The 24,800-nt window shown below is 36.7% G+C and overlaps 1 protein-coding gene and 1 long non-coding RNA gene across 2 annotated transcripts in view; one reads left to right on the top strand and one right to left on the bottom strand.

Moving 5' to 3' along the window:
- The window catches only part of LOC125243150 (carboxypeptidase Q-like), a 59,257-nt gene that overhangs the window by 13,298 nt on the left and 21,159 nt on the right, over window positions 1-24,800 (top strand). The window contains 1 exon segment of the mRNA XM_048152548.1: window positions 22,447-22,558. Within this exon segment, the coding sequence (XP_048008505.1) occupies window positions 22,447-22,558 (112 nt within the window).
- LOC125243151 overlaps window positions 3,203-24,800 on the bottom strand; it is a 65,099-nt gene continuing 43,501 nt past the window's right edge. The window contains exon 3 of the long non-coding RNA XR_007178981.1: window positions 3,203-4,005. This is a non-coding gene — a long non-coding RNA (uncharacterized LOC125243151). The remainder of the gene's footprint in view (window positions 4,006-24,800) is intronic.

Below are 24,800 nucleotides of genomic sequence, written 5' to 3'. Positions count from 1 at the left end.
TTACAAAGAAGAAATGCTATATGCAACCATTTTACTTTCGTAATGTGATGTATTTCTGGATGAAACAGGATATTTCATGAAAAAAAAAAAGTTGGACGGGACTTGATTTTATCTGTAGGGAATTTCTTGGAATGTGAAAAGTGGTCACTAGATACCAAAAAAGACTGGTTGAAGGAGAGGGGATGAAAAGTAAGAGGGGTTCACGAAGACTGCCGACAAGGAAAATCAAATTAGGAAGGGCACATTTTTGCATTTTGATAAAAGATTACAAAGACAAACATTTTTTTTCCCCTTTGGAATGACATGCTCCAATGAATTGTTCACAATAAGCCTGGGAACGTGTACTGTGAAAGTAAATAGGGTCAATTTTAATTCCATGTTGAATTTAATCTAATCTCAAGATTGTGGAAATGACATATTGTGTCTTTCAAACAGAAAAGTTTGTTCTAGGTTTCCTCCACCCTATTTATAGCCATATACCCTGTTTATGGTGAATGATAATTTGTGGTTTTAGCTTCCTGTCTGTCACCAACCTGGTGTGTTTTCACTCAGCCTGTTGTGTTTTTGATTTCTACCATCTGTAGAAACTGAGACCTCTGATGACGTTGATTGGGGCCCCCTGAGTGTGTGTATGTGTTTGACAGAGAGACAAGGCTGAGAGCTACGAATGACGTTTTTTGTGTGTGTGTGTGTGTGTGCGTGGGTTGCTCTGATTGAAGGCAGTCATAACGATAGTGTGACAGGTTGTGTGTCCACATGTCTGCCTAATGCCTGACTGCAGGGGAAACATTTTTACTTGCTAAAAATTCTCCCACACACATAGTGTTGCTGCCCACACTATGAGCAGCTTCACTGCTTTCTCATTTAAAGAATGAATTGTTAAAAGGGCCTGGCATTATAGACATATCGCATTGTGCACTTTAACAAGACATTAATTTTGAGATAAGCATGCTGTAAGTCATATTGGACAATACATAATTGACAACTAACCAAGAATTAATTAATTCCCTACTAAAGAGCTTCCCTAGTTATTGGTTAAGAGGGACTCAAAGGCATTTCCTACGGTGGCCCAGTAGTGCACAACACAACGAAATTTAAAAAGCAAACATAAGTTCACAACACAACGAAATCGAGCCACAACACAACAGAATAAAGCCACAACACAACGAAATCGAGCCACAACACAACGGAATCGAGCCACAACACAACAGAATAAAGCCACAACACAACGGAAATGCTCCCGACCACTAGGGGGCTCTCAGAGCTCGGTAAAGTTAGTTTTCCTTGCCACTGTTCAGCAGTGATATCAATACCACCACGATTAGTTTTAACAGTATGTAACCACCGTATATCGACATGAAATATTAATTAAAAATCACCTACATGCACAATAGCTTCATATTTATACCTGTGAAAGATTTGATGCTCTACCACGGCGAATGATGAAGGGAACGTCTGCCAGTTCCACCAAGTGGTTAAAATGTATAATTTGTATTCATTAAAATTACTTTTAACATTTAAAAACAGACATGTTCACATTCCAAAGCTTGTCAGTCTTACCAACATAACATAAACAAGCTCTGAGAGCCCCCAAGTGGTCGGGAGCATTTCCGTTGTGTTGTGGCTTTATTTTGTTGTGTTGTGGCTTTATTCCGTTGTGTTGTGAACTTATGTTTGCTATTTTAATTTCGTTGTGTTGTGCACTACTGGGTCACCGTAATTTCCTCTTTTAGTTTGTATTTAAATGAACTTAGTGCTCAGTGTAGTTTTTTAGGTGTTCCATTTTGTAAAATAGATCACTCTTCAAATTGGTTCAATCCCTCTCTTTTTTTTTTTTTTTGTCTGTATCTGTTCATTTATTTAAAGTTCAATGCAAAAGGAGATCTTTTCTCTTACAGAAATCGCTTTTTAAAGACTACAACAAACGGCTGGTAGGGACTACAACAAGCTTCTTCCCCTAAAATTTACATAAACTCTGCCCCTGAGAATACGCAACAAAGGGGGTGAGGCCATGTTGGGCTGCTTTAGAGAAGAGGAAGAGTTGTTGTAGTAGAATGTTGTTACCATGCTGTTGTTTTACACTGGACTGCTTCACAAACGAGGGTCAGTTCAATGCTGGATTTGCACAAAAGATCAACATGACGGCACATGCTAGTCGATGAGTTGAATCAACTCCACAGCAACTACATAAATTTATCCATTAACTATTCAGAAACGTTCAGATGCATTCTATAAGTTGTAACTTCTTCCTGAGTCTCTCCATCAGTGTCCGACTCCAGTTTGAACAATGTAAAGCTGAACACCGTTACTAACGATCATCATTTTGGCTGCGTGAGATTCTCCAGCTTTGTTGTTGTTGAGCAGCTGAAACACAAGCTGTTAAAGCTCCGCCCTCTTCTGGAAAGTGGGCCGTGAGCAGCAGTTCATTTGCATTTAAAGGGACACACACAAAAACTGTGTGTTTTTGCTAACATCCAAATGTGGCAAATTTGACAAGCTATAATAAATCATCTGTGGATACACATTCTGGGGACACCAGAGACTTATATTACATCTTGTAAAAGGGGCATTAGGTCTTTAAAAAAATCTATATTAAAAATGCAGTTCATACATAAAATTACTTGAATACACATCTTTTGTGATGCAAATGTTTTGAATTTCTGGATTAAAATTAATTTTGATATTTTTTGTGGGGCATAAAATAAAAAAGTCAGGGTGATACAACTATCCTTATATCAATAAAGAAAAAAAAACAATGAATAAAGGAATAATATTCTTGGAAAACTTTTTCTTAAAAATATTTTAACGACTTTAACTGCTAATTAATATTTGAAAAACCTTTGTCATGTGAAGCAGACAATGTAGAAAAAAAAAATTATATCATAGGCTCCTGCAGATTCTCATGACTCAGTGTGAAGGTCATAAACATCTTAAAATATCAAATAATTTGACCTTTTTATGACAAGGCAAGGTCACTTCAGGTTGTAAAATGTCATGTGTTGCCACTCCCCAAAAAAGTAATGACATTTAAGAATTATTAATTAATTAATTAATTCAAGATATTCATAAAAGCTATACCTCAAAAATTATATTTAAAATGTACTCTCACATATTCATGGTACACGGAAAGTATGGTATTCCTTTTTCCTAATGGTTAAACCACATGACATTTTAGAGTGATTTAATTTAAACTTTCCTTTAAAAGTTTATTTAAAATATTCAAAATCAACACAAATACAGAGTACATTTTTAAGAGCTCAGCACATGTATTTTAAAATGATTTTTTTGAAGGTATGCTATTTGTTTGTTTTTTTCTAAGCAATCAGAATATTTAGCTGGCATGCAATAAAGCGTTTGGAAAGAATCCCATTGACTTTGACATTGAATGAGACATTTGGATGGAATGGGCTCTTTTGACGGCCTGACAATGTGCATGGGGGCGAGTTTTGCCTGAAAAACACCACTCACATTATTTTTTAAAAATGTAAAAATATAGTTCCTCATACAATACAGCACTTTTTTACAAAACGAATGTCTTTTTCTTTGGTGTAAATTGTAGTAAATAGTAATTGGTGTAAATTGTAGTAAATAGTAAATTGGTGATTCTGTTTTCCTGTCTCTAAGCCACTTAGTGTTGCTGTCACTATGTTGCACATTCTAAATGACAACACACTTGCAATGTCTTGCCAAAAACAGACAGTCACATAGTTATGAATTGCTGTTCTTGTACCATTTCCTAAAGTGTAGCACTACAGTTATACAGTCTTGCAGTCGTGTTGTTGTGTTGTTGTGTAGGATGTTTCCTGGGGTTACACCATGTCACGGCCCATTCTGTTTTAATTAGCGTTGATGCATTACACAGCATTCCTTTATGCTGTATTGCGCTGCACTGTGTCACAATGTTGTCCTCTTCCATGTTGTGCTGGACTGGGTGTAGCTGGTCCTGTCTGCAGTAATTGCACATCCAGTGTCATCCTCCCCCACAGTGGCAAAGTTGGAACAGGCCTGAGAAAAGAGCTAGTTCATTAAATGTGTCCATGGCTTGGCTGCCTGAAGCATGAGAACATATACTTTTACATTCTGATCTAGCAAGAATAGGGGGCCTTTGGTAAAATTAGATCAGCTAGGGATTCACTGATATTAAACATTTGGCTGATACCGATAAGCTGATAATTATTTTAATGCTATACTACGGGGCTGTTGTATAGTTGATTCTGATTGGTTTATGAACATTCTAAGGTGTGCCATTATTTTCCAGTAAACACACAGCTAAAGTAGTTCCAGGCAAGTCTTGACTGCATTACAGTTCCATATCACTGCGCCAAATTATTTTAGCTATTTCAAATGTCTTTACAGCTTACAACAGTGAAAGAACCAAAACCAACAAAAACATTGATCAAGCAAATAAACAATTTGCTTTTTCTCCCAAAGAAATGCACACACATTCAGTACAGGCACACACTTGTACACTTGTTATCAGTAAAATAACTGACTGAAAATCTACATGGCATTTCTCAGTAGCAAGGTAGTAACGTTGCTGTTCTTGAAGCAGTTAAACTTGCAGCTTCGCTATTAGTAGAGATGCTGCTGCTGTTGAGAGCCGCACAGACTCTTAGTTGTTTAACATTTTGGTGAAATATCCCTTCTTGTCTAAGTGTGTGGATCTTGGAACACTAATCTCACATTATTAACATTAATCGCCAATCTCACATTACCATCTCATGTGAGTCTACCAACCTTAAATTACCACTGTTGCTAAACTAAAAAAACAAGCAAGCAGTAGGGCAGAAGATATGGATTGTCATGAAGAGAGAGGTCTAATGGAGTTGGTTGCGACAGCAATGATGTCAAAAAGCCTAATTGAATTCCCCGCTTTGCAAATGTCAGTCGCATTCAGAATTAGAACATATTCAACCCCACTGGAGCGAAGGAGACGAGACCACCAGTGAAGATATCATAACACAGACTGTGTTTGTTCTACTTTCAGTCTCCTATTAATCCCAGCAATGCCCATATGAGTCTCTTTTCTCTGTTTTTATTTTTTTCTTTCTTTTGATTCCTTCCTCTCTCTGCTTTTGATCTCTTTGTACTACAACAGATGGTGTCTGTTGTATGGCTTTTATATTTCTCCAGAAATAACCTTGGAAAGTATCCTCATCATCCTCATCATCATCAGCCTCAGCATCATATGTAGTCTTAGAAGAAAAACACAGTTGTCTGAATAAACGTCTGAGCTCTACTTCCAAAAGCAGGCCTACCTCATTGAATTTCATAAAAAGCTTTGAAATACAACTTTAAAATTGATTCTTTTAAATTAAGGAGAAGGTTCATTATAAAACATGGAATCTATTACTTTAATCAGTCCAATTAATTCCATTCTTAGTTTAAAAAAAAAAGACCGGAGCTGCATTTCAAAACCATTCCATTGGCATGGAGATTAGACGTAATGAAAAGAGTAAAAGTCAATGCTTAAAGCAATAGTAGCAGAACCTTTTTTAAACTATGAATCACATTTATTATCTCCAATGAATGTTTAGCATCTGTTCATTAAAGCCATTGCCAGCATTTTTATGGAGATGAATTTTATATTTAACGATAAATTACACCATGACTTGTATTTGTGGTTTAGTATGCAGTTAAAGCTGTTCTAGAAAAATTAACTGCCAAATAAATATAAATATGGAAGCAGTGAAGGATATAATTGTGTGTGGGAAGAATATAAGTTAAGAATTCAAATTTTATATAGGCCATTTATAAGGGTGTGCTGTTGGCCATATTGTCAGTATGCTGAAATCTCATCTATGATATTTCATATGAAAACGAAAATTCATATTCATTATTTACTCACCCTCATGTCATGTATAACCTTCTTTCCTCTGTGGAACATAAAAGAGGATGTTATGAAGAATGTTTCAACTGTTTTTGTCCTTACAATGAAAGTCAATTGGGCCCAAAACAACACTGTTGTAGGGTGTTTGATCAGGGTTTGTGCTAAACTCTGCAGGGTAGTGGCCCTCCAGGACTGGATTTGAGGAACCCTGTTGTACCCCGTTGACTTTCATTGCATGGACATAAAAGACATTTTTTCAAAATATCTTTAATGTTCCACTGAAAATTAAATATAAACTTTGGTTTGGATTGACATGACTGAGTAAATGATGAGAGAACTTTCATTTTTGGGTGAACTATCCCTTTAATTGTGAATTAACCTCCTGCTCTGCGGAATCATTGGATTGTTTCTGGAAAACAGATATTCCACAAGAAAGGTCTTTTGGGTGTGTGTGTGATAACATCTATTATTGACAAATAAATAATGCATTGTCATAAAAAAACAATCAAATGTCCTAGATGCGGTATGATATTGTTTCCCAGAAACAGCAGAGAGTTGGCCATCTGCAACTTTGAATAGCTGGACTCAACTAATGCCTGCAATGCACAGTGGCTGGCATCTTGTGGGGTTTACCCTGTCATAACCATTCATTTCTCCTGCTCCAGGGGCCAGGCTTCTGCCTTATAAATAATGCATTGAGCTGTGATAAAACCTTGTGGCACCCAGAATAGCTGCTTCATACCACCAAGTAAAGGACGGGAACTGGAATAACACTCAACATCTACTGTACACTGCATTCATGGGCATCTTAACCTTGATTGCTTTCTGTTATTTAATAGTATGGGATCATGAACACAGTTATGGATACATAACTCTCTAATGAATGAAAATGAGTTTTGAGGCTGTATTCAATTTATCTTAATCACTGAAAAAACCCAAGGTGATATCCAGGGCATAACAAGAGAGCCAGTATGAGACAGTTTTGGGCCAGTTGATGGAACTTGCCCATGCTGTGTTGTCACAAAATATTACATTACTTGATAGCATATGCTACCCTTCAAAAGTTCAAAAGATTTTTTTGTGTGTGTTTTTGAAAGAAGCCTCTTATGAGAGTCTTAATCTAATTTATTCCTGTGAGGGCAAAGCTGAATTTTCAGCTTCAGGTTTCAGTTTCATATGATCCTTCAGAAATCATTTTAATATGCTGATTTGGTGCTTAAGAAATATTTCAGATTATTTTCAATGTTAATAATAGTTTTGTTGCTTAATATTTTTGTGGACTCGACCGCAGATGGATCCAGCAGTTACCCTAATCCTTGACTTCACCAAGGAACTCAGTTACTCGAGGAACATATCAGAGACTTTCTGGACATTGCTAATATCACTGACCTCCCGCACTTCGCTTTAATTGACTTCTTTTGCTATGGACTCAACAACCCGTTACAATCTAAACTCATCTATGATGGTCCTCAAGGGTCACTGAGTGAGTTCCTAGATTACACCCTTCGGATAAGTGGGTGGAGGGGGTGGGGGGCTATGTGTGTCAATCTCTGGTGGCTTGGTCCACCACGGATTCCAGTGCTTCCAAGTCTGGTGAAGTCCAGTGCTCTCAGTGCTTCCCAGTCCGGTGGCTGTCACGCCAGAGATGGAGGTCTCCTATGAACTCTCTGTGATGGCCACAGAGGCTGTTTTTTACCTCTCTGTGTTCTTTGTTCCAGCTCTGCCTGATCCATTGCGGTGGTCTCTAGTTCCGTCCGGTCCACCGTGGTGGTCACCAGCCTCATCTACTCTGCTGTGGTGGTCTTCTGCTCCACCATGGGGATATTCATTCGCTTCTGCTCTGCTGTGGTGGTCTTTTGCTCCACCGTGGGGATCTTCAATCCCATCTACTCTGCTTTGGTAGTCTTCTGCTCCACCGTGAGAGTCTTCAGTCTCATCTGCTCTGCTGTAGTGGTCTTTTGCTATGTCTTGGTGATTTTCAGTCCCATCTACTCTGCCATGGTGGTCTCTAGCTCTGCCTGTTCAGCCATGGTGATTTCCAGTTCCGCCTGCTCTGTCGTGATGGTCTCTAGCTCTGTCTGATCCAATGAAATGGTCTTCAGTCCCGTCAGCTCTGCCTTTGTGGCCACCTGCTGCGCCCTGGCCACTTGCTCTGCCCTGACTCTCTGAATCTCAGCAGTCTCCAGTTCCACCATACTGACCTGCCCCTCCATCCCTCCTGCTGTTACATCTCCGCTCCACCAATTTGAGATTATCTGAGTTTTGTGACATATCCTGCTGGAGTCATAAATTGATGGACATGGTCAGCAACGATACTTAGGTTGGCTGTGGCATTTAAACAATGCTCAATTGGTACTAAGGCCCCAAAGTGTGCCAAGAAAATATCCCCCACACCATTACACCACCAGCCTTAACTGTTGATATAAGGCAGGATGGATCAATGCTTTCCATGCTTTCTGGTCATCTGAATGCCACAGTAGAAATCAAGACCCATCAGACTATAGGCAATGTTTTTCCAATCCTCTATCGTCAAATTTTGGTGAGCCAGTGTGAATTGTATCCTCAGTTTCCTGTTCTTAGCAGACAGTAGTCTCACCCGGTGTGGTCCTCTGCTGCTGTAGCCCACCTGCTTCAAGGATCGACATGTTGTGCATTCAGAGATGCTCTTCTGCAGACCTCGGTTGTAATGAGTGGTTATTTGAGTTACTGTTGTCTTTCTATCAGCTCGAACCAGTCTGGCCATTCTCCTCTCACCTCTGGCATCAACATGGCATTTTCGGCATAAAATACCTTTCTTCCCCATTCTGATGATCAGTTTGAACTTCAGAAGATTGTCTTGACCTTGTATACATGCCTAAATGCATTGATCTGCTGCCACGTGATTGGCTGATTAGATATTTGTGTTCATGAGCAGTTGAACAGGTGTACCTAATAAAGTGGCCACTGAATGTATACACTACTTGGCCAGAGAGAGAGAGAGAGAAAAAAAACCCCCTGCTGAGTCCTTGATATTGGGACTGCCTTTTTTTCTGGTAAAAAAAACCCCAAATGTATCTAGCTATCTGTTTAGTCTGATTACTGCTTGCTGACTCAGTTCAGTCAAAAGTTTGGTCAATTAGAAACCAGAAAGGGAAGAAAGTAACAGTGAAAAAGAATGTAAAAGTGTTTGTAGGTTCCCACAAATTTAACTGAAAATAGCCAGCATTATGGAATGTGTAGTAGAGTTAATCTAGCGTTTACCGATACACAAAATGTGGTCCCGTCATTTCCTGAAACATTTCCCGTCTCTGTAATGGACCCAGTCCATTCGGGCAAAGGTTACCATTTGTCCAGACTATATTTCCACAAACCTCAAATCTGTCCATTTCTTTCCAGTAACGGTTAGCATTCTTATATGAAGCAATGAGTAGCACAATTGCAGTTTTCTCCTCTTTATTTGGGTTTGGCTTGTTGTTTTTGTCTCCTAATTCACTCTGTCCATCATCCCACTCCCCTCTTTCCGTTTTGGGCCCATCAACTGATCTTTTAGTCTCAGAATGAGGCTGAGATGTTTATATCCTCTGATAACACCAGCGCAGATTTAACCACCTCAGGGTTTGTTGTTTGTTGTTTCTGGCCTGTGATGTATGCGGGGGATTCCACAGGGGAAACCAGAGTTTATACTGCTCTCCACACTCCATCAGTATGAAGATGACAGGAGGCCACAGCACTCATGACTCTTGGGGTTCAGAGAGGGTGACTTTGGCTTTTAAACTCAGCTCATGTTTAATGGGAGGGAACACTGTTATTACTGATTGGTTTACTACACCCTTGCATGATTGAACAAATTTTTTTATGAAGTTTGACACAGGGTTTCCTTTTTAGAATGGATATTGTGGTAATAATTATTTAAAAAATATCAGTTCCATTTCTGTTTTTCCATTTTGTATCCTCAAGAAAAGAACAAATGATTTTTTTCCAGTGGCCCAATCACTGACCGCTTTTTGAAAATTCTACGCTCATTTCCACACTTTTTGAAAGATACATATAACTTTCTAAAGACGTTTGACCTTAGATGTTTTACCCCCTCCCACTTTTCCCCCAATGTGTTCCTACACTGCAAATTTTTGCCATTTGCCATTATTGACCCCAAACTTTTGAATGGTAATTTATGTTTCTGTTTACGGACATGATGTAACTATGCAAACATGAATAACATAAACAATATAGTAGGCTTACCTATAGTGAATTGGGAAGGCAAGAACACAAATTTTGAACACTGATTTGTTTTTTATGGACTCGCAAAGAAAAATTTTGTTTATTAATAATATTAGTATATCCAATATAGAATGTGGTCCTTGAAGCAAAACCTGAGAAGCACTGATTTACCTCATAAAATACTGATGCAAATGTTTTTGGGAGTGAAACTTTGCTCTAGCCTTTGCCCTAGTTAGAACTAAGGCTTGTGCAAGCTGGGGGCCTTTATTCTGCGAACAAACAGAACCTTGAGCCCTGGTGTTTCTTCACAGTCTGAATTCAGCGAGCAATGACACTCCGGTCACAGCCAGAGACATGCCTGAAAATACTGATCGTTCTCGCTGAGGGATGGTAACGGGAACCCTCAGTATAGACCTTTGGAGCGTATTACTCATCACTGCTAATGAGGGTGCCGGTGACAGCCAGTGAGTCAGATGTTCTGTAGATGTGTCCTGTGCTATCATGTGAAATAAGAGCATTAGCGACAGTTTTCAGATGTCTAATTGTGAATGGCTACCTCAAAAGGTAGAGTAAATTTATGAATGGCTACAATAACAGTGAGAAAATACTTTATAGTTCTATGTTGTTGTGAATGGAAAAAAAATATTTCAATTTCTCTGAGGTTCTCTGAAGCATTATGACCATTTAAACTGATAGCACATGCCCCCTCAGATTAGTGGATTTGAATAAAACTATATATATATATATATATATATATATATATATATATATATATATATATATATATATATATATATACAGTGCCCTCCACAATTATTGGCACCCTTAGTAATTATGAGCAAAAGCAGCTGTGAAAATAAATCTGCATTGTTTATCCTTTTGATCTTTCATTCAAAAAATTCACAAATTATAACCTTTCATTTAAGGAAAACAAATGAAAGTGGGGGGAAACTTACATTATGAAATAAATGTTTTTCCCCAAAACACGTTGGCCACAATTATTGGCACCCTTTTATTCAAAACTTTTTGCAAAATCCTTTTGCCAAGATAACAGCTCTGAGTCTTCTTCTATTATGCCTGATGAGTTTGGAGAACACCTGACAAGAGATCAGAGACCATTCCTTCATGCAGAATCTCTCCAGATCCTTCAGATTCCAGCTCCATGTTGGTTCTTCTTCTCTTCAGTTCACTCCACTCATTTTCTTTAAGGTTCAGGTCAGGGGACTGGGATGGCCATGGCAGAAGCTTCATTTTGTGGTCAGTGACCCAGTTTTGTGTTGGATTTGATGTTTGTTTTGGATCATTGTCCTGATGGAAGATCCAACCACGGCCCATTATTGGATTTCTAGCAGAAGCGGTCAGGTTTTGATATTTTTATCTGTTGGTATTTGATAGAATCCATGATACCATGTATATGAACAAGATGTCCAGGACCTCCAGCAGAAAAATAGGCCCACAACAATAGGCCCAGCCACTTTCTATTTTGTGAAGCCCAACAATCTTTTGCAGCACATTATGGGAATTCGGCCTTTGTGTTTCCTCATGTTTATACTCCTGTGGAACAGGGAATCATGGCTGGACAATTTCATGCTCCTAGTCACCCTGGTGTGCTAAAAAAATTTAAATATGAATGGGAATATACTTCAGAGATATTTTACTCATAAGAATTTCTAGGGGTGCCAATAATTGTGGCCAACATGTATTGGAGAAAAAACATTTATTTCATAATGTAAGTTTCCCCCCACATTCAACTGTTTTCCTTCAATGAAAGGTTAGAATTTTGTGAATTTTTTGAATGAAAGATCAAAAGGATAAACAATGCAGATTTATTTTCACATCCACCTTTGCTCATATTTACTAAGGGTGCCAATAATTGTGGAGGGTACTATATATATATATATATATTATATATGTGGCGACCAGGGCGGACGAGAGCTGTGAGGGAATGGCGCGAGGCCGGTGGCGCAAGAGTTAATGAGCTCCACCTGGGAGGCGCACCGGCCTTGAGTCTCTCACGGAGGAGCTCCGGAAGCATAAAAGGAGGAGCGACGACAGTGAAGGATGAGAGAGGACCAGGCCTGGACTTTACGTTATGTTTTATTATGTTTGTGTGGCCGTTTGTGTTCATTACTTTCCTTTGGTTTTTGGTTTATATATATATTAAAGTTTGTTAAATGTTCACCGGTTCCCACCTCCTTCTTCCCCCCTCACTCCTGTTTCTTCTGCCGTTTTATACTCTCCCCACGCCAATTACTGAAACAAGAGACCGGTGTTCGTTATTTGCGTTTAACCCACTCACTCACCATGCGTCTCCCGACTCTCTCTCCCGCTGCAGACCTCGCTGAACCACGCCCCCCTCGCCACAATATATATATATATATATATATATATATATATATATATATATATATATATATATATATATATATTTTTTTTTTTTTTTTTTTTTATTAAAAAACTATTATAATTTCTGTCTGAAAATTAAGTTGCATGATTATTGTAAGCTAAAAAGTGTAAATGTGTAAAATGCTGTGGTAGAAATTTACATTTGGTCAGCCCACTCGAGGTCATCATGTGGATGGAAATTCATTTGACTGATCATCTGACTCCATAGAATGCAAGAGAAGTTACACTACTGTTCAAAAGTCTGGGGTCAGTAAAAAGAGAAAAGAATTGAATGCTTTTATGAGGCAAGGACACATTTAATAGATCAAAAGTGAGAGTAAAGACAGTTAACAATTCTATTTTAAATAAATGCTGTTCTTTTGAACTTTCTATTCATCAAAGAAACCTGAAAAAAGTATCCCAGTTTCCACAAAAAATATTAACCACAAAAAAATAACTGTTTTCAACATTGGTGATAAGAAATGTTTCTTGAGCATCAAATCAGCATATTAGAATGATTTCTGAAGGATCATGTGACACTGAAGACTGGAATAAATTATTATATGGTGGCACGGTGGCTCAGTGGTTAGCGCTGTTGCCTCACAGCAAGAAGATTGGTTTGAGTCCCGGCTGAGCCAAGTGAGGGCTTCAAGTGAGCCAGGTCTGCTACTGATATTCCCTCAAAATATAACTTTATATTTCTGGAGATTCTGTTAATAACGCTGTTGAAAAAAAACAGCATATGCTGGTTAGGTAGGTTTTGAAGCATGGCAGGTGGTTTGAGCTGGTTAAGCAGGTCCTTAGCTGGTCATGAGCTGGTTTAAGCTGGTCAAGTGCTGGTCCTAAGCAACTTCCTCCAGCTCAGGACCATCTTAAACAGCTCATGACCAACTAAGGACCTGCATAAACCAGCTCAAACCAGCTGACATGCTTCACCTAACCAGCATATGCTATTTTTTCAACAGGGAAGAAAGGAAAATTCATACAGCCTAGAGGTGTGAAATTATTGAAGACTTGTAGTCTCGTGCCAATTTCAAAGTTTTCTAAAAATGTTCATTTTATGACTTGCTAAAACTGGTTAAAGTCACCAACAGCACTATAATATAAAGCACATGACTGCTAGAATCATCAATGGCTCAGCTTTCTATGGTGGCCAGAGGAAATGAAACCAGTTTGCAGATGACCTCATATCTTGCCACTCAAAATAAGGTTCTCTGTTTTTTAGGGGTTTAGTCCACAAGAAAAAACCCTCCAAGTGTCCAATTTAGTAGGAATGTGAAATAAAATACATAATAACCACTATCTTCAGTGAATTTCCTTTCTTTTTTTCTTTTTAAATTTAAAGGTCTTTATTTGCAAATGGTTGTCATGTGATTCTTTTTTTTTTTTTTTGAATTTCCATTCTGAACTTTAAAGGAAGCCCTCTGTGTTCTCTTTTGTAGCGTTTGGAAAAAACTCAGACATGTAACTGAATGCAAGTGATCAAGGTCTGCACGTGTTTGATGGCTGATGGTTTTTGGGGAATTTGAGAGTGAATTTGACAGCTTCAGTGTGTGGTGTCTGCCTCATTACGCACATCTGTGTATTTGATCAGTCGGTTTTCATTTCTTCAATTCACAGAGTAGCTGGATGACCTGAAAAAGTCACTTTATTTTTAGCAGACATTGTAATTTTGGGTACGAACAGAAAAATAAAATACAACTGCTAGTTTTAACTGCCTATGGCTCATCTGGTCAGCTCAGAGTCAGACCAGTAGATCAGTTTTCAACATTGTGTCAAATGAAGTGTGTGTGTGTGTGTGTGTTCTTGTATACATGGTTCATGAGGACACAAATGTGTATAATAACATGGGTATTACTACATAAACATGGTTTATGAGGACACTTCCTGTGTCCTCGTAAACCAGATGGCTTAAAAAACATATTAAACAGTGTTTTTTTTTTTTTTACTTCAAAAAATGCAGACAGATTTCTGTGATGGGTAGTTTAGGGGGATAGAATATACAGTTTGTACAGTATAAAAACCATTACATCTATTGAAAGTCCATGTAAACCACATATACAAGTGTGTGTGTGTGAATTCAAGCAGCGGCATTAGTTGTGTTTTGTTTTCTCGTAGTGGAATTGGCTGATATTTATTCCAGAGCAGTTAATACCATGCAAATGCTGATTACATTTCTTTATTTAGAAGTTAATAAACTGACCAATAAATCTGTCTATCAGTTTCTAATTCATTCAGACTCTAAGAGGCCTTATACATGATTTCAGTCACTTGAGTTAAAGGAATGTTCTAGGTTCAAAACAGAGTAAGCTTTATTGACAGACTGGAATAAGCTTTATTTGGGGCATGCTTGAATTGCCACCTAAATGCAAACCAGGTTTTTGTTAATTCTGCAGCCAGCACAGCCCCAGCTGCTACTAGAAGAAATATATATATATATATATATATATATATATATATATATATATATAATATGAAATTTGGAAAACAAATAGATAACCATCACAGGAATAAATAACCTACATTTTCTGAGTTTAAATTCGTATTACAATCTTTTATTAATCTTTTTTTTTTTCAGTCTCTAAATTATTCCCTATGTAAACTCTTATTTCAAAGGGGTTTCTGAAATTGGCTGTGTACATAGAGAAAAAAACACAAGAAATTTATCCGAAAATTCATAATCAGCTTTTTAAAACAATACAAAATGTGCATTTCTGTTTTTAAACCCTCCAGAAACCATTACCCCATTGTAAGTGCATTACTATGACTTGTTTTTACAAAATGGTAGTCAACAGCAAAATGCAAACCATTTAAATCTTAATGGTGATAGAGCTTGTTTTGAACGAATAATATTTATTTTAATTGTCCTAAAACTTTTGAAACAGAACAATGTATTGTATTTTTGAGATAATTAAGTCACTTTGAACATGATTTTTTTCATTCCTGCCAGATCCTGAGGCAACAGATTTCTAAGACCTAGTCAGACATTTCATCACTGTCTGTCTATTTCTTTTGTCCTCTTCTATTTCATGATGATTTGAATTACAACAGCAAAAAAAAGCAAGGTGATCTACGAATGAATTACTGAGCGTACATTCTGTTCATTTCACAGCGAGTTCTTCTCCTCATCCGCTTTTTAAGCTTGCTCCCTCATTCTCTCACCACACGTTCTTTAAACCACTCTCTGGTTTTGCACTAAATTCTACACTCGTTTTAGCACACACAATGATGGAGTTCCAGGAAGTTGTGGGGGTGGAGAGAGCGAATGAGGGACAGTTTGTGTAACCTCTGTCTTTCTGTCAGTCTGTCTGCAGGCATATTTATGATGACTTCCGCGTTACACAATTCACTTTCGGTAAACATTCAGTGTCAATAAATTAGGGAATATAAGGACATCTCCTGTAGTTACACAAATGTTTTTGGACTTGAAGTATGTTTTTTCACCAACCGCAAATACAGGGAGTGTGTCCAAATGTAGGTAAACATATTTTAGGGGTCTGGATGATGCCAGGCTGGTCAGAATATGACCATTGTTGTTTATGGAAAGCATTTTTGTTGTGGTGGTTCTGGGTTTTTATTGGTCAATGCAGTCTTTCGGTTTTAACCATAGGTTGATTTTGAGTCGCATTCTGAAATGAGAGAAGCACTTTTAATGTGTTTTACAGCCACATTCCTAAGTATTTAGAAAGAAGACCCCATTCTCTAAAACCCCCATTGCCCCCTATAGTTATAGGTTTCAGAAAAGCAGATGGAACTGCATGTGTTTCAGTCTCTCTCTGTTTCATATAAAATAATTTATTATAGCTTTTATGATAACATTAAGTCATTAAAGGGGTATTTCACCCAAAGATGAAAACTCATGTCTTTCCAAACTGGTGTGACTTTTTTCCTCTGTGGAAAATAAAAGAAGATATTTTGAGTGTTTTTTTTGGCCACATAAGTCATTGGTAACCAAAACTGTTACCAAAATGGTTACCGACATTCTTCAAAATATCAAAGAAAGTCAAGCTTTAGAATGACATGAGGATGAGTAAATTATGACAGAAGTTTCATTTTTGGGTAAATGATCTGATAACATGATATAATGTTTCATGTATTTGTACAGTTATTGATCCGTGGTGCATTTTCAATGTTTGGGTTGTGTATCACTTAAAATAGTAAATAGTGGCTTTTTTGGACTTGTTTGGTCACTTAAAGGGTTAGTTTCTGTCATTTATTACTCACCCTCATGCTGTTCCACAACCGTAAGGCCTTCGTTCATCTTCAGAACACAAATTAAGATATTTTTGAAATCCGATGGCTCAGTGAGGCCTCCATCGACAGCAAGATAATTAACACTTCCAGATGTCCAGACAGCTACTAAAGACATATTTAAAACAGTTCATGTGACTACAGTGGTTCAACCTTAATGTTATGAAGCGACAAGAATACTTTTTGTGCACCAAAGTTCGAAATAAAAGATTCATAAAGCTTCAAAGCTTCATGAAGCAGTGTTTTGAAATCACCCATCACTAGATATTGTTGAATAAAGTCATTATTTTTGGTGCACAAAAAGTATTCTCTTCACTTCATAGCATTAAGGTTGAACCACTGTAGTTCACATGAACTGTTTTAAATACATCTTTCGGTTTTAACCATAAATGCTTTCTGGGCATTGAAAGTGTTAATTATCTTGCTGTCAATAGAGGCCTCACTGAGCCATCGGATTTTATCAAAAATATCTTAATTTGTGTTCTGAAGATGAACGAAGGTCTTACAGGTGTGAAACAGCATGAGGGTGAGAAATTAATGACAGAATTTTCATTTTTGAGTGAACTAGCCCTTTAAGATATACATAAAAATGTATGAATCTCATTGCATTAAATGACAAAATATTTCATTTAATTCTTAAATATTTTTTTTAAAAAAAAAGTTTAAATTGATTAAAAATTATTACAAAATGTAACACTTTGTACTGGTCCAACTTGATAGTCCATATACTCCGTGGTCCAAATTAAGTTTTGAAACTTGAGAATAATTGAAGAATATTTTGTATTCCCAAAAGCATTTCTTAAGAATTTTTTTTTTTTTTGGTAAGATTGTACTAAAGACAAAACTTAAGAAGAACTTGTATACCTATAAATAATTTCTTAAAAATCATCATAAATAACCTTTTAATATTAGAGTAACCTCCAACTCCAATTTATTGAGTTGTTTCAATTTTTAAACATTACATAACATAACACTAGCTTCATATAGTACATATTACTATCACTAGGGATGTGCACAAATACTCTGGTGTGATCTGTTATGATTATGAGTGACGTGACTTTTTTTCTGAATTCGAAATTAAGTAACAACTCAACAAGTCAAGTCAAATAGAGATCAGAATGAGGGTTGAAAATCTTTTTTGCGAATATATGAATTTTACACTGTGAGTAAACCTCGAGGAATATATTGAAGGTGCCGTAGAACATCTTTTTGAAACATGTAATATAAGTCTAAGGTGTCCCCTGAATGTGTCTGTGAAGTTTCAGCTCAAAATACCCCATAGATTTTTTTGTATTAATTTTTTTAACTGCCTATTTTGGCGCATCATTAAATATGAGCCGATTTAGGCTGCGGCCCCTTTAAATGCCCACACTCCCCGCCCACGGAGCTCGCGCTTGCCTTTAACAGCATAAACAATGTTCACACAGCTAATATAACCCTCAAAATGGTTCTTTACAAAGTGTTCGTCATGCAGCATGTCTAATCGCGTAAGGATGGTATTTATTTGGATGTTTACATTTGATTCTGAATGAGTTTGAGGCTATGCTCTGTGGCTAAAGCTAACATTACACACTGTTGGAGAGATTTATAAAGAATGAAGTTGTGTTTATGAATTATACAGACTGCAAGTGTTTAAAAAATGAAACTAATGACAGTCTTGTCTCCGTGAATACAGTAAGAAACAATGGTAACTTTAACCACATTTAACAGTACATTAGCAACATGCTAACGAAACATTTAGAAAGACAATTTACAAATATCACTAAAAATATCATGATATCATGGATCATGTCAGTTATTATTGCTCCATCTGCCATTTTTCGCTGTTGTCCTTGCTTGCTTACCTAGTCTGGTGATTCAGCTGTGCACATCCAGACGTCCTGCCCTTGTCTAATGCCTTGAACATGAGCTGGCATATGCAAATATTGGGGGCGTACATATTAATGATCCCAACTGTTACGTAACAGTCGGTGTTATGTTGAGATTCGCCTGTTCCTCGGAGGTCGTTTAAACAAATGAGATTTATATAAGAAGGAGGAAACAATGGAGTTTGAGACTCACTGTATGTCATTTCCATGTACTGAACTCTTGTTATTTAACTATGCCGAGATAAATTCAATTTTTAATTCTAGGGCACCTTTAAAATAATAGAAAAAAGATAAGAACAAATGCTTTGGGAACTGTATCCTTAAAGGGTTAGTTCACCCAAAAATGAAAAATCAGGACACTTTTACACATCTCGATTATTCAGCTAGTTCTAGGTTTTGGCCCCTGCCTTGTCCAGATTTGCTGCAGAATTTTGAATATGTGTTTCAGTATGATTCCCTTTGGATGGCGGGCTCATTAGGCTCAACTCATCCTCTCTCTGTGCACTCTCTTAATTTCACTCCCTCATTCATATTTCAGTACCTCATAATTAATAGCCTCATCCTGTCAGAGCTCATTAACGGTGACATGATAGTGTTTAATTATGAGGTCAGTCAGCCCTTGCAATCCACCCTGTCACATAGTTATTAGGAAGTTAGATTTAATCTGAAGACAGATCTCTCTTTGTCTCAGTACTCACTACTAAATCTCTCTTTATTTTTCCTTTTTTCACATCCTCATGGTGTGTGTTTGGCCGGACGACATGATTGTTGCTGGTCAATATTTTTAGTTAGTTTGAAGTTTATTCAAAACCAAAACTGAAATTAGAAAAATATTTTTATTTTCCTTTATGCACAAAAACATGTTTAGGTTAATCCATCAGTTCCATATTTTAGGACCACATCAAATTAGGCCGGTCCTCCTGCCAAACCAGTAATGTATGCAGTGCCGGTCTAACTTCAGTCTCTGATGAAATCTGGTTTACTTTTTGTTTGTTTGCATTTTATACTTGAAAGAAGTGGAAAATAGCTTATGTTTGCAATTTGGCTTTGAAGAGGATTACTGAAATTACCAGAAGTTACACAAAGTTGATTTGTGCATTGACGTAAAGCTTTCAGACTTTTCTCTGTTCTTGATTCTGTGTAAGTGTTGGCATAATAGTGGAAATTATGTCATTTTTACTTCTACATTTCATGTCCGGGTTACCAATGAATGCTTTCTTACAGGAATTTCAAGGAATTAAAAAAAAATCTTGGAATGAGTAAATTAGAAATATACTCAGTATATAACTGTATTTATTTATGTAATTATATCTAATTTAGTCAGTATTATACAGTATATCCTCGTTATTATCTACACTAATGTTTGGGATTTTTTGTTTTTGGAAAGACCTCTTATCGGAAGTCTCAAAAATTCTGCATTTAACTGTAATATTGTGAAATATTATTACAATTTAAAATGACTGTTTTCTGTTTTAATGTATTTTAAAATGTAATTTATTCCTGTGATGGCAAAGCTGAATTTTCAGCATCATTACTCCAGTCTTCAGTGTCACATGATCCTTCAGAAATCATTCTAATATGCTGATTTGGTGCTTAAAGGATTAGTTCACTTTCAAATGAAAAGCTTTACTCACCCCCAAGCCATCCTAGGTGTATATGACTTTCTTCTTTCTGATAAACACCTTGGAGATATTTTAATAAATATCCTGACGCATCCGAGCTTTATAATGGCAGTGAACGGGACCCACGAGTATGAAGCTGAAGAAAGTGTCTCGATCCACATCCATCCATCATAAACTTATTCCACCCGGCTCCGGGGGGTTAATAAAGGCCTTCTGAAGCGAAGCGATGCGTTTGTGTAAAAAAAATATATCCATATTTAACAAGTTATGAAGTAAAATATCTAGCCTCCGCCAAACCGCCTTCCATATTCAAGTTACGAAGAAAGTGTAAACTGGCGTCATATCAGTTACACTTTTTTCGTAAGTTGGATAGGGAAGGCGTAGGACGTAGCGTAAGCTTTTTGAACTGCTAGAGTTTTACACTTTCTTTGTAAGTTGAATACAGAAGGCGGTCTGGCGGAAGCTAGATATTAAACTTCATAACTTGTTAAATATGGATATTTTTTTACACAAACGCATCGCTTTGCTTCAGAGGGCCTTTATTAACCCCCTGGAGCCGTGTGGAGTACACGTTTATGATGGATGGATGTGGATGGAAGCACTTTCTTCAGCTCATATTCGTCTGGTGACGCTTACAGCCGTAATAAAGCTCGGATGCATCTGTGTATTTATTAATATTTCTCTGATTACTGTATGATCATCAGAAAGAAGAAAGTCATATCCACCTAGGATGGCTTGAGGGTGAGTAAAGCTTGAGCTAATTTTCATTTGAAAGTGAACTAATCCTTTAAGTAACATTTCTTATTATTGTCAATGTTGAAAAAAGATTTTTATGCTTAATGCTTCTTATTATTTTGGAAATGTGATACATTTTTTTATGATTGTTTGATATAAAAAGAACAACATTTATTTGAACGAACAATCTTTTGTAAGTCTTTACTGTCACTTTTGATCAATATAATAAATCCATGATGAATAAAAGTATGTATTTCTTTAAAAAGAAAAAAGCTCTTACAGACCTTTTTTTTTTTTTACTTACAATTAAATTTAAATGTGAATGACATTTCAAGACTTTGGGAAGATTATTAGAGAGTCACAACTTAAATGTCTCTCTTTTCCTCACAAAAAGCTATCATATTACTTCAGTAGACTTGAGAAATAGTGCAAAAATTATATTGTCTACTTTAATGGTGTTCTTTGTCCTTTTTGGATCTTGACAGCTGCCATTATGAGCTTTTTTATGTACTGTAAAAGAGCTATATAAAGATTATTCAAAATGTCTTTAAAAATGAAAAAAACAACACCATATGGGTTTGAGATGGCACAAGGATGACAAAATAATGACCCAATTTGTCTCCTCTTTAATAATTCAGCAGCACTAAAGAACAGTCTGAACTGCTTTCACCTAGATGTTTCCATCTGCCTCCTTCTGGTGTCTTGATCACGAAAGCGCAAAATCTCACAGTAGATGAGATCATTTGTACTCCGTTGAACACAAAAGAATGGCCACTACAGAACGTTTTTGTAATTTTGCAGTTGGCACGTTAGCTGTTGCTTCGGAGCTCAGCCTTTGTAACTCACAGATGGTTGGCATTGATTAATGTTAGCCTTTTCTCATGCTTTTGGGAGTTAACCTGTCATGATACTGACAACAATATAATCATGTATAGACAAAATCTGTCATAGTATTCAAACGTACATTTGGAAGGAGAGGGCTTATAGCTGTTTGGCTGATGTCCAGGTCACATTTGTATATTTGCCAATAGGATTTTGACAAAATTATCTGGAAAATCCTCACTTCAAAAACTTTATTTCCATAATATTCCAAGCTTGGAGGTTATTGTGTGAACGGCAGATTGACAGTAGAAAAACGCAATGGGAGAGTTATTTGTAAGCTATATTCCTAAAGTTTATGTATAGCTCTGCTGAAAGTGAATGTCATCTGGTGGAAGGTGCTCTCAATGGTGTAAGGAGATGTTTTTAGTCAGTCTTTGAACTATGGGAGGTGAGAGCAGGATGTTTAGAGTTTAAATCTAATTTAGAGCATCAGTCTAAAGGCTTTCACTGTGGCCTGGATTTGACAAGATCCATTTAGACTGACAGCCAACATCTGGAAAAGTTTGCCAGGAAGCCTTTTTTTCCCTTTATAGTCTGTTATGTAAACCCTTTTTATACATGAATAAACAATTGTGTAACTATATATAAAAACAAAGAAAACGATGCTGAGAAAATGTGTTATTAAATATTTATTTTACTGTTCATTCGTATGCTTTTTGCTCTGGCTCTCTTTCAGGTAGTGCTGCTCAGTGGTCACCTGGACAGCTGGGATGTGGGCCAGGGCGCTATGGATGATGGAGGCGGAGTCGCCATTTCCTGGGAGGCACTTTCTTTGATCAGAGACTTAGGTGAGACAAGTAAAGATAGTAACATTTGGAGAACTTCTCTTTCTCTCTCTCCGTCACGTGACTAAATATTTAGGAAGTGCCAGTGACTTTGATATGCACATGAGAAACGTTCATTTTTATGATCAGTTTTTTATATTATCAATGTTTTTTAATTTTTTAGTATTTTAAAGTTGACACAAAAAGGAAGTTGCAATAGTCTTTTCTTTAATATTGTGATGTATATCCTAGTGAAACGACTTCTCAAACAAGAAAAAATGTACGGCGGGACTTGATTTTGTCCATTGGGAATTGATTGGATGGTTGTGGTTTGCTATTGGTCGATCTCATGTGAGTGACAGGTTGTCTCACCTTTGTGCCAGTAAACACATCATCAGAGAAGAGATGTTGCTGCAAGAGGGAGGGGAAGTTATTTTAATTAAAGATTACGAGCGCATTAAAAAATAAAATTATTAAAAAATAAATAAATAATAATGTGCATGGATAAATCATTTATAATAAATACTGCAATATTCTATTAAAACAACAACAACAATTTGTCTATTTTGATTTCATGGTGACTTTATAAGCCTTTTTTCTTTTTTATTTAAAAATACTTTTTCTAAATAGCCAGCCTGGTCTCTGTTTATATGCATGTATAAAAACATACTTTTTTTGTAAGTTATGATAGCTGCTGAAACATGCAATATGGACATATTGACAACATAAAACATTACTAATATATATCTATGAAAATGTAAGATCTTTACTAATCTTTCATGACAAATATATTAATATAGTTTTTGAATATTTTATTTATACAGTTTAGTTCCCTTAACCTCTACCCCGATGCCTATTCATAACCACTTTTATAGAGTAAAAGAAGAATATATAAAATGTAACAGGAAGGAAAATGTACAATGACCATTTTAGTTAAAATATACCATTACATAGATATTTTTGAGCCGCTAATCCCACTCCTACCTCTAAAGCTGATCCTAACTAATTTCTTAAAAATATGTACAGTATAAAGAAAAACTTAAGAAACAGGCAAGTGCAATCACAATAATTTATTCAATTTATTTAAAAAATGTTCTCAAAAAGAACTACCAAAGTAGTCTAAATAATGTGTCGCATTCATAGTTCTCTCTGTCAGTATACAATAGTACAGAGCAGAATTTAAAGGGATACTTCATCCCAAAATGAAAATTATATCATCATTTGCTCACCCTCATACTGTCCCAGATGTATATGAGTTTCTTCTTCTGTGGAACACAAATGGAGATTTTTAGAAAAATAATCCATCTCTGTCCAACCATATAAGGCAAATGAATGGGCTTCAAAAACCATGCAAAACAAACATAATGGTAATCCATACGACCCCAGGTGATAAATAAATGTCTTCTAAACTGAACCCATAGGTGTGTGTGTGTGTGTGTGTGTGTGTGTGTGTGTGTGTGTGTGTGTGTGTGTGTGTGTGTGTGTACAGGTGCTGGTCATATAATTAGAATATCATCAAAAAGTTGATTTATTTCACTAATTCTATTCAAAAAGTGAAACTTGTATATTATATTTAAATACATATAAAAATGTATCACATTTCCAAAATAATTCATTCATTACACACAGACTGATTTATTTCAAATGTTTATTTCTTTTAATTTTGATGATATAACTGACAACTAAGGAAAATCCCAAATTCACTATCTCAGAAAATTAGAATATTACTTAAGACCAATACAAAGAAAGGATTTTTAGAAATCTTGGTCAACTGAAAAGTATGAACATGAAAAGTATGAGCATGTACAGCACTCAATACTTAGTTGGGGCTCCTTTTGTCTGAATTACTGCAGCAATGCAGCGTGGCATGGAGTCGATCAGTCTGTGGCACTGCTCAGGTGTTATGAGAGCCCAGGTTGCCCATAGATTTTCTATGGGGTTAAGGTCAGGTGAGTTTGCTGGCCAATTAAGAACAGGGATACCATGGTCCTTAAACCAGGTACTGGTAGCTTTGGCACTGTGTGCAGGTGCCAAGTCCTGTTGGAAAATGAAATCTGCATCTCCATAAAGTTGGTCAGCAGCAGGAAGCATGAAGTGCTCTAAAACTTCCTGGTATACGGCTGCGTTGACCTTGGACCTCAGAAAACACAGTGGACCAACACCAGCAGATGACATCACTGACTGTGGAAACTTTACACTGGACCTCAAGCAACGTGGATTGTGTGCCTCTCCTGTCTTCCTCCAGACTCTGGGACCCTGATTTCCA

This window comes from Megalobrama amblycephala, linkage group LG13 (genome assembly GCF_018812025.1).
Source record: "Megalobrama amblycephala isolate DHTTF-2021 linkage group LG13, ASM1881202v1, whole genome shotgun sequence".
Classification (NCBI taxonomy): Eukaryota; Metazoa; Chordata; class Actinopteri; order Cypriniformes; family Xenocyprididae; genus Megalobrama; species Megalobrama amblycephala.
Note: the sequence above shows the minus strand (reverse complement) of the source record. Positions and strands in the feature narration are given on the sequence as shown.